This window comes from Lagenorhynchus albirostris, chromosome 4, assembly GCF_949774975.1.
Source record: "Lagenorhynchus albirostris chromosome 4, mLagAlb1.1, whole genome shotgun sequence".
NCBI lineage: Eukaryota > Metazoa > Chordata > Mammalia > Artiodactyla > Delphinidae > Lagenorhynchus > Lagenorhynchus albirostris.
Window position 1 is genome coordinate 107,502,487 of NC_083098.1, and position 11,084 is coordinate 107,513,570.

General features: G+C 35.8%; 1 protein-coding gene across 2 annotated transcripts in view; it reads left to right on the forward strand.

Annotated features, from left to right (window-relative positions):
• The window catches only part of BOD1L1 (biorientation of chromosomes in cell division 1 like 1), a 54,616-nt gene that overhangs the window by 13,838 nt on the left and 29,694 nt on the right, over positions 1-11,084 (forward strand). For both annotated transcript variants that reach the window (XM_060148505.1, XM_060148507.1), the window contains exons 6-9: positions 5,870-6,036; positions 7,184-7,295; positions 7,959-8,097; positions 9,453-9,525. In XM_060148505.1, coding sequence (XP_060004488.1) covers positions 5,870-6,036; positions 7,184-7,295; positions 7,959-8,097; positions 9,453-9,525 — 491 coding nt within the window. The remainder of the gene's footprint in view (positions 1-5,869; positions 6,037-7,183; positions 7,296-7,958; positions 8,098-9,452; positions 9,526-11,084) is intronic.

Below are 11,084 nucleotides of genomic sequence, written 5' to 3' on the forward strand. Positions count from 1 at the left end.
TTTAGGTCTTTAATCCATTCTGAGTTTATTTTTGTGTATGGTGTTAAAAGACTGTTATAATTTCATTTTTTTTACATGTAGCTGTCCAGTTTTCCCAGCACCACTTATTGAAGAGACTGTCTTTCCTCCATTGTATAGTCTTACCTCTTTTATTATAGATTAATTGACCATAGGTGCATGGGTTTATCTCTGGGCTTTCTATCCTGTTCCATTGATCTATAGTTGTATTTTTGTGTCAGTACCATACTGTTCCGATGACTAGAGCTTTGTAGTATAGTCTGAAGTCAGGGTGCCTGATTCTTCCAGTTCTGATTTTCTTTCTCAAGATTGCTTTGGCTGTTCGGGGTCTCTTGTGTCTCCATACATATTTTAAGATTGTTTGTTTTAGTTCTGTGAAAAATGCTATTGGTAATTTGATAGGGATTGCATTGAATCTGTAGATTGCCTTGGGTAGTATAGTCATTTTGACAATAATGATCCTCCCGATCCAAGAATGTGGTATATCTTTCCGTCTGTTTGTGTCATCTTTGATTTCTTTCATCAGCATCTTACAGTTTTCGGAGTACAGGTCTTTTGTCTCCTTAAGTAGGTTTATTTCTACATATATTATTCTTTTTGATGTGATGTTAAGTGGGATTGTTTCTTGAATTTCTCTTTCTGACCTTTTGTTGTTAGTGTATAGAAATGCAAGAGATTTCTGTGTATTAATTTTGTAGCCCGCAACTTTACCAAATTCATTGATGAGCTCTAGTAGTTTTCTGGTAGCGTCTTTAGGATTTTATACATATAGTATCATATCATCTGCAGACAGTGACAGTTTAACTTCTTCTTTTCCAATTTGGGTTCCTTTTATTTATTTATTTATTTTCTGATTGCCATAGCTAGGATTTCCGAAACTATGTTGAATAAAAGTGGCGAAAGCGGACATCCTTGTCTTGTTCCTGATCTTAGAGGAAATGCTTTTAGCTTTTTACCGCTAAAAGCTAAAGTGAGATCCTGCAATCCCACTTTTTACCGCTGAGTATGATGTTAGGTTTATGTATATGGCTTTTATTATGTTGAAGTATGTTCCGTCTGTGCCCACTTTCTGGAGAGTTTTTTTATCATAAATGGGTGTTGAATTTTGTCAAAAGCTTTTTCTGCATCTATTAAGATGATCATATGGTTTTTACTCTTCAATTTGTTCTTGTATCACATTGATTGATTTACAGATATTAAAAACTCCTTGTATCCCTGGAAGGAATCCTACTTGATCATGGTGTATGATCCTTTTAATGTACTGTTAGATTCAGATTGCTAGTATTTTGAGGATTTTTATTATGTTCATCAGTGATATTGGCCTGTAATTTTCTTTTTTTGTGATATCTTTGTCTGGTTTTGGTATCAGGGTGATGGTGGCCTCATACAATGAGTTTGGGCATTTCCTCCATCTGCAATTTTTTGGAACAATTTCAGAAAGATAGGTGTTAGCTCTTTTCTAAATGTTTCAAAGAATTCACCTGTGAAGCTATCTGGTCTTGGACTTCTGTTTGTTGGGAGTTTTTTTTATCACAGTTTCAATTTGAGTACTTGTGGTCAGTCTGTTCATGTTTCCTATTTCTTCCTGGTCAGTCTTGGAAGATTGTACCTTTCTAGGAATTTGTCCATTTCTTCCAGATTGTCCATTTTATTGGCATACAGTTGCTTGTAGTAGTCTCTTAGGATGCTTTGTATTTCTGCAGTGTCTGTTGTAACTTCTTTTTCATTTCTAATTTTATTGATTTGAGTCCTCTTCCTCTTTTTCTTGATGAGTCTGGCTAATGGTTTATCAATTTTGTCTATCTTCTCAAAGAGCCGGCTTTCAGTTTCATTGATCTTTGCTATTGTTTTCTTCATCTCTATTTCATTTATTTCTGCTCTGGTCTTTATATTTTCTTTCCTTCTACTGACTTTAGGTTTTGCTTGTTCTTCTTTCTCTAGTTGCTTTAGATGTAAGGTTAGGTTGTTTATTTGAGATTTTTCTTTTTTCCTGAGGTAATACTGTATTGCTATAAACTTCCCTCTTAGAACTACCTTTGCTGCATCCCATAGGTTTTGGATCTTTGCTTTCATTTTCATTTGTCTCTAGATATTTTTTGATTTCCTCTTTGATTTCTTCAGTGATCCATTGGTTGTTTAGTAGCATGTTTTGTGGCCTCCATATGTTTGTGCTTTTTTACAATTTTTTTTTCTTTTAGTTTATTTCTAATTTCATAACATTGTGGTTGGAAAAGATGCTTGATATGATTTCAGTTTTCTTAAATTTACCAAGGTTCGCTTTAAGGCCCAGCATGTGGTCAATCCTGGAGAATGTTCCATGTGTGCATGAGAAGAATGTGAATTCTGCTGATTTTAGATGGAATGCTCTATAAATATCAATTAAGTCCATCTGGTCTAATGTATCATTTAAGGCATGTGTTTCCTTATTAATTTTCTGTCTGGGTGATCTGTGCATTGCTGAGAGTGGAGTGTTAAAAGTCCCCAACTCTTATTGTGTTACTGTTGATTTCTCCCTTTATGGCTGTTAGTATTTGCCTTACATATTGATGTGCTCCTATGTTGAGTGCATATATGTTTATAATTGGATTGATCCCTTGATCATTATGTAGTGTCCTTCTTTGTCTCTTATAACAGTCTTTATTTTAAAGTCTATTTTGTCTGATATGAGTATTGCTACTTCAGCATTCTTTTGATCTCTATTTGCGTGGAATACCTTTTTCCATCCCCTCACTTTCAGTCTGTATGTGTCCCTAGGTCTGAAGTGGGTCTGTTATAGACAGCATATATATGGGTCTTCTTTTTGTATTTATTCAGCCAGTCTGTGTTTTTCGGTTGGAGCATTTAATCCATTTACATTTAAGGTAATTATCAATGTATAAGTTCCTATTGCTGTTTTCTTAATTGTTTGGGGTTTGTTTTTGTAGGTCTTTTTTCTTCCCTTCCTCTCTGGTTCTCTTCTGTGGTTTGATGACCATCCTTAGTGTTGTGTTCAGGTTGCTTTTGTGTGTGTGTGTGTGTGTGTGTGTGTGTGTGTGTGTGTGTGTGTGTGTGTGTGTGTGTGTAGTAGTAGTTTTTGGGTTTGCTGTTCCCATGCAGTTTTGATATAGCAGTCTATGTATGTACAAGATTGTTTTAAGCTGCTGGTGTCTTCCCTGCCTAGAGAAGTTCCTTTAGGATTTGTTGCAAAGCTGGTCTGGTGGTGCTGAACTCTCTTAGCTTTTGCTTGTCTGTGAAGCTTTTGATTTCTCTGTCAAATCTGAGTGAGAACCTTGCTGGGTAGGGTATTCTTAGTTGTAGGTTCTTCCCTTTCATTGCTTTAAATGTATCGTGCCACTCCCTTCTGGCCTGCAGAGTTTCTGCTAAAAAATCAACTGATAACTTCATGGGGATTCCCTTGTATGTTGTTTGTCATTTTTCCCTTGTTGCTTTTAATATTTTTTCTTTGTCTTTAATTTTGTCAGTTTGATTACTGTGTGTCTCAGCATGTTCCTCCTTGGGTTTATCCTGACTGGGACTCTGTGCTTCCTGAACTTGGGTGACTGTTTCCTTTCCCATGTTAGGGAATTTTTTAGGATTTATCTCTTCAAATATTTTCTCAGGTCCTTTCTCTCTCTCTTCTTCCTCTGGGACCCCTATAATGCGAATGTTGGTGCATTTAATGTTATCCCAGAGGTCTCTTAGACTGTCTTCATTTCTTTTCATTCTTTTTTCTTTATTTTGTTCTGCATCAGTGATTTCCACCATTCTGTCTTCGAGGTCACTTATCCGTTCTTCTGCCTCACTTATTCTGCGATTAATTCCTTCTGGGGTCTTTTTCATTTCAGTTATTATATTGTTCATCTGTTTGTTTTTTCTTTAGTTCTTCTAGGTCTTTATTAAACATTTCTTGCATCTTCTCTATCCTTGCCTCCACTCTTTTTCCAAGATCCTGGATCATCTTCACTATCATTATCCTGAATTATTTGCCTATCTCCACTTTACTTAGTTGTTTTCCTAGGGTTTTATCTTCTTCCTTTACCTGGGACATGTATACCTTTACCATTTCATTTCATATAATTTTCTGTGATTGTGGATTTTGTTCTGCAGGCTGCAGGATTGTACTTCTTCTTGCTTCTGCTGTCTCCCAATTGTCCTTTCCTTGTGGTGTTGTGGACACGGTGCCCTTCCTGGCATTGATATCTGACAGTATACAGATTATTGCCAAGCGGGGAAACTCACTGGAGTCTTTACATCTGAAGTTTTTATTGGGGCTTCATCATATACACCTAGTTGACTGCCCATGTGTCTGGCCTCAGCCTCCAGCCCCTCTGGAGGTCAAACTGGTACCCCATGACCCAATGCTTCCACCCTAAATCACACTATTAGGGCAATTTGGCTTGACCCATGACCCTAGGTAAATAAAAACACTCCTATCAGGCATGGCATTCCAAAGGCTTAGAGATTACCTCCCAGAATGGAGAAGAAAGACCAGACCTCTCTTTTATTATATAGTTTGTTTTTCAGCCAACCCTTATTAAGTACTTAGTGTGTTCCAGGCACTGTGCTCAGTTATTACACTATTGTATAGGTGCAGGTGAGGAAACAGAGTTGCCAAGACAGGGTGTCTCGTCCAGGGTGTTATAACTAGTGAGCACAGCGCCATTTCAAACCTGTGTCTGGGCTTATAATCAATACCTTATGCTGCTCTTTACCACATGATTAAATATTATTTATGGCCTTTTGAAAAGTCAAAAATATTGAATATGATTTGCAATTGCCTGTAGGTAGCATCTTGTAACTTTGTTGCTGGCTCTTGGATAGAATACCTAGAGAGAAAACCATAGGGGAGAAAAAGTAGAAGGTTTTAATGCCACAGATGTATTTTTCTGTATCTCCCATTTTTCATTCTTTTCTTAGTATCCATTAAAAAACTGAATTAGCAGCAATCTCCACTCTTCATAATTATCGTCATGAGGTCATTTGAGTACCAATGTAGGAAGAATGCTGTCTTCCTGTTAAAACTCCACTTTCTGTAGCCAAATGGAAATTTTAATTCTAGATCCTTTATTGGGTCTTTTCAAGGTTTTTCCTGGGCAGAACAAGATTTTCTATATATGAGATCCAAAACGTAAGAAAATGGCTCTTTTGAGAGTACTAAGGAGTACTTAGTACCACTTCTTTACTTCTTGCTGTGCCATGGGGAACTTATCCTCCTTCCTCAGGTAGAGGGGTTTTAGTATATACTTGGTGTAGGGCCAATTATTGATTCTTCCCTCTTCCATAAAAGAAAGATCACAGGTTATCATTAACATCTCAAGTTTACTTTAAAGTGTTGCTTCAGGTGAATTTTTTCAATTAAATACTGGTAAAGCATTCATACCAAGTCTATTTTCATACAAATGAGGATTAACTATTTGTCAAAGAAACATAAATAACTATAAGGCCTAATTTTTCTTTGCCTTTTTGATATGTGAGAAGCTGAAAGAAAGGAAAAAATTAATAAGTCAAGAGGACTTATCTGGTGGTCCAGTGGTTAAGATTCCGCATTTCCAGTGCAGGGGGCACAGATTCAATCACTGGTTGGGAAAGTTCCACATGACATGTGGTGCAGCATGCATGCATGCATGCATAAATAAATAAATAAATAAATAAATACATACATACATACATACATACATACATACATACATACATACATGCCTTTAAAAATGTCAATATCTGGATGTTCAGATACTGATATTTCTCCTGTCAGACCTACAAATACACTCAAACTACATTGATACTACTTTTGCCTCTTACTGCTGATCAAGCATAATGTTGATCTTATTGCTGATTGACAGAAGCACTGATCTTTCTATTGACTTTCTTCCAGACGAAGAAAAGAACAAGCAGAACAAAACAAAAACTCAAACCAATGATCCCAGTGACGGAAAAGCAAAAAGTATACGGCATGCTTATGTTCACAAACCATATCTTTATTCAAAGTATTATAGTGATTCTGATGACGAGCTTACTGTAGAACAACGGCGGCAATCTATAGTAAGTCAGATTTGATCTCTTATTATTTTAACATGTAAAGTCAGGTTGGCAAACTTGACTAGTCTGTTTACAAGGTACTGGTGAGCATTTGAAACAGTGACATATAGGTTCTACTTTCAGGAACCTTGTCATTTAACTAGGCAGAATAGACATAAACATATGATGGAGGTGTTCATATCATGATTCGTGGTAGTGAAAAACTGGTAACAACCTAGGTGTTTCACAGTGTCGAAATGTTTGACTCAAATATGGATCCAGCCATAAAGAGAGATGACATCAGCCATTAACATAATATTAAGAAGGAAGCGCAGTCCATCCACATATTTCCTGCATTTGAAAAAACTTCTAAGATGTGCTATTATTAGGTTTTTAGAGAAAAAAATTGCTACCTTGTTGTATATGTACATCAATTTTAAGATGGCTTATGATATCAGAAACATTAAAATATGAAAAATTGTGCATCATAGATTGAGGAAATATTACTACATGAAAAATGACTTGAAGGAAGTGCACCAAAATGTTAATAGTAGCTTATCTCTTGAGGTTAGTTGATAAGGAGTTACGCTTATGCTTAGGATGTTTGGTGCTTTGAGGCTTTGAGTTCTGGGTGGGAAAGAGATGGTGGAGTAACACACAATGACTGGATTTTCCCTGGCTTTAAAATATGACTGCAGAAAGTCCCATGTCTAAAACCTGGGTCCTGAGATTATGACCAGAAGGTCACATTTGTTGTAGGACTAGCCTGTCACTTGAATCTGTATTTCAACTTTCTTTTTTGAGAAAATCAAAAAATTATGGAGACCTACCTCTACACTTGATGCTCATAGATATTTTTACAGCTATCCTTTTAACTGAAATAGCAGTTTATTAAGCCACCACTTCCCAAAATGATACCTTTAAATTGACGGTATTCTTTAAGAGTAATGGAAAAGTTTAACTTCTCTCTCTTTTATTCCTCTGGTAACGTCCAGATTGAAACACATGCACATGCACATACGCACATATGTATATAGTAGTAAATATACACTTTTGCAGAGCCCATTAATTTGTAAGAACATCTGAAGGGCAAGTGTGCTTTTTTCCCCAAAGTGTTTTTGCTTTTGCCTGATAATCTGTTAGGATAATTATGAATATTTTGTGGTTTTAGGCTAAAGAAAAAGAAGAGAGGCTTTTAAGAAGGCAAATTAATAGAGAGAAACTTGAGGAAAAACGAAAACAGAAAGCAGAAAAGACAAAGTCTTCAAAAGCTAAGAATCAAGGTATGGGAGATGTTAACTTTTAATATTCTAAACTACCTTATATACTCCATTATTTTGTAGCTATTAATATAACTTATGAGATATAATTTTGATCATTTTATTTTATAATCATATCTCAAAAAAACTTCACTTTTTTAAATTATGTGTTTTAAAGTATGGAAGATTTCCTTTTTAATCTAATGTGTTTCATCACTTTTTAAATTATATTTCTGTATCTAAAGTAAACATTCTTTCACATACCAGATAATACACCTCACATGTTAGCAATTTATTCTCCAGTGATGGTGGAATGAATTATCACTGGAAAATTTATTGTTAACCTGTGAGTCCTCAAGCCTTGCAGTGATAATAATGGAATTCATCTACACTTTATGTTAACCAAAATGTCAAACATTTATCTGGAATATTTCATTGAACAAAATTGAACTTCCTCTGGACACTGATCTTGTGTGATATAAAATACACAGATATACATATATGAACATTTGAAATAAAAAATACGACTTCTCCATCTAAAAAATTATTTTTATTCCAGCACAGCTTAGAGATATTAAAGCCATTTTGCATTTTTACAGTGATTAGAAAACCTTAATGAAAAATAAATATTACACTGTTTATAAAACTCTGTTGTGAGATACAGTTTATTGATTGCTTCTTTCCCAGGCAAAAGTAGTGTGGACTTAGAAGAATCATCAACAAAGAGTTTGGAACCCAAAGCCCCCCGAAGTAAAGAAGTCCTTAAAGAACGGAAAGTTTTAGAGAAAAAGGTAGCCTTAAGCAAAAAGAGAAAAAAGGATTCCAGGTACATATTTTATCTGGCCACATTCCCACTGTAACATTCTCTCGTCATGCTTTCAGAAGAGAGGCTTTGAAAATGACAGTAAAGAGTGAGACCTTTAATGTGTATGTTATTTCATGTTTATGAAAGACCTTAGGGTTTCCTTCTCAGTATCATAATTCATTGTATTAATATCTATAATGTTTCAAAGTAGTGTATACTAATCTTTTGAGGGGGCAGACTTTTTAGATAATCTGACGGAAGCTATGGGCTCTTTGCCCAGAAAAATGCACATGCATAAGCACACAGTTGCCCTAGAATTTCAGAGAGTTTTATAGACGCTCTAGAAGTACTCAGGAAGTATCCCTGTTCTGGACATTCAGTTACCTCTTTTTTTTTTTTTTTTTTTGTGGTACATGGGCCTCTCACTGTTGTGGCCTCTCCCGTTGCGGAGCACATGCTCCGGACGTGCAGGCTCAGCGGCCATGGCTCATGGGCCTAGCCGCTCCGTGGCATGTGGGATCTTTCTGGACCGGGGCACGAACCCGTGTCCCCTGCATTGGCAGGCGGACTCTCAACCATTGCGCCACCAGGGAAGCCTTCAGTTACCTCTTACTGACAGTGACTGCTTCCATTCTCCAGACTTTCCAGGCAGTTCACTTCACCAGAATCTCATGCTTCTCCCCATAAACCAGAGGTCCAAGCCAAAATTTTTTTTAGCACTGCATTATCATGGTTAATTCTATGAGAATTACAAAGCTGAAGAGATTGAGAGTGGCTGTCTAGCCATGGGCTATAACTTTGCTGTTCCATTGTGATGCAGTTATATAAATTTATCTTAAACTTGAAGATAGCTGAATCAATCATTTGCAGAACTCAGTGGGAGGAGTTACATCTCATTTTTCTTATAGACCTCATTCCTGTCGATCTGAATAAATAAAACTACCCTGTTTATTCAAAAGATAAGACTTTCAAAATGAAATTGTAGCCCATATCATATTCATCTTCAAGCAACATTCAGGAAATTTTGTTTCAAGAATACTTTCCTATAGGGCCAAGAGTGTTCCATGTCACATTTGGGATTGAGTTCTTCACTGTTGACCAAGAATAGGATTTAAATTGAAATTCACAAGTCTCTATGTACAAATTAAATGTTTATAGTAAAGAAAAGCTAAGGTTTTTTTTTTTAATCTTCCTGAGAAATTCTGATATTTGATTCAGAGTTCATATTTCACTTTTTTTTTAACATCTTTATTGGAGTATAATTGCTTTACAATGGTGTGTTAGTTTCTGCTTTATAACAAAGTCAATCAGTTACACATATACATATGTTCCCATATCTCTTCCATCTTTCATATTGCATTTTTTCCCCCACCTAGGAATGTTGACGAGAATTCTAAAAAGAAACAGCAATCTGAAGAAGATTCCAAAGAAACCCTCAAAACAAGTGAGGTGTGTCTTAATTAATAAAACCCCATTTTAACTGTTCTTTTGTTAGATATACGCCATTCAGTCCTTTGTAGTAAAACTTAGAATACAATCTGATTTTTTCCAAGTTGAATAAAAAATCCATCACATTCAGCATTCTAACACCCCCATCCTATTATGGCCTGAAGTCCTCATTTTGGCAAGTTGATTCTTATGATCTTTTATCTGGATAATAGCTACTTTTCTACTCCCTTCCCTTCCCCCAACTTCCCCACTTCTTATTTCCTATATTGGCAATAATAAAATTGCCAAGAATAATAATGAAAAAGAAAAGGGAAAAAAGCTAAAATCCCTCTACAAATAGATTGTCTGTTCTATTCTCTTCCATTCTCATCAACATATGTTCATAATTTTGTAGATAGATGTAATCTTGCAAAGTGTTTTTGTTTTTTTTGGGTTTTTTTTGTGGTACGTGGGTCTGTCACTGTTGCAGCCTCTCCCACTGCGGAGCACAGGCTCTGGACGCGCAGGCCTAGCGGCCATGGCTCATGGGCCCAGCCGCTCTGCGGCATGTGGGATCCTCCTGGACTGGGACATGAACCCATGTCCCCTGCATCGGCAGGCGGACTCTCAACCACTGCGCCACCAGGGAAGCCCTGCAAAGTGTTTTTAATGTTCCCTCTTTGCTCATTGTATGCTGTGACTTCCTAATTATAATATTTGATTGTACAATATTATATTGAATACCATAATTTAAGCATTTCCTCTTAGTTGAGCACTTAGATTGTTTCTAAGATGTGATCATTTTAAATAGTAAAAATATGTACATAAAACTACCCCCAAAATGTTCAATAAGTACATTTCTTCTCCTTTTTGCCTTATTTTCTTGAGATAAACTTTTGTTTTCACTGGGTTTAAATGTTTATGTATACTGCCATATTTATAACTCTGTAGCTGAACTATCTTAACACTTGTAAGGGAAACAATGGTTTAGTAATTATTTATTCATAGCCAGTAAATGTTCTTGATGTCTTTATCCAGAAATTAGAGGCATATTTGTAAGTATATCCTGATATTCTAATGGCATATCTTTAAAATATTTAACTTTATTTTATGAGAAGTTTCTGTGAAAAATCTCATAAAATTTTATTCACATTAATTGGCTAGAACTTACTGTAAAATTAGGTTGATGAAATCCCTGTACTTTCTTTGAGGAGTTTAATTTTAAAGTATTTTTTTAAGATGTTGATCCCAATATTAGTAGTTGCTAAAATGTAAAAAGATGCAGTGATAAACTGACCCAGAGACACAGAGGGCTTTCTGAGTACTTCAGCCCATTATTTGAATAAGAATAATTATAGCTAGTCCATGAGTCTTTATTAGAGTGTGCTTAGTCATTAACATTAATCCCCTCAGAGCTGTACTGTGGGATAGGGAGGAAAGTTTGGATGTTTTGGTCTATTAGTATCTTCCCTTGGATACATCAATGTATACATACATTATATATAACATTATTATTATCATGAGTTATTGTGTGCATTTGAAGCTTCCTAAGTAGCTTGTCTTACAGGTAACCTAAATTC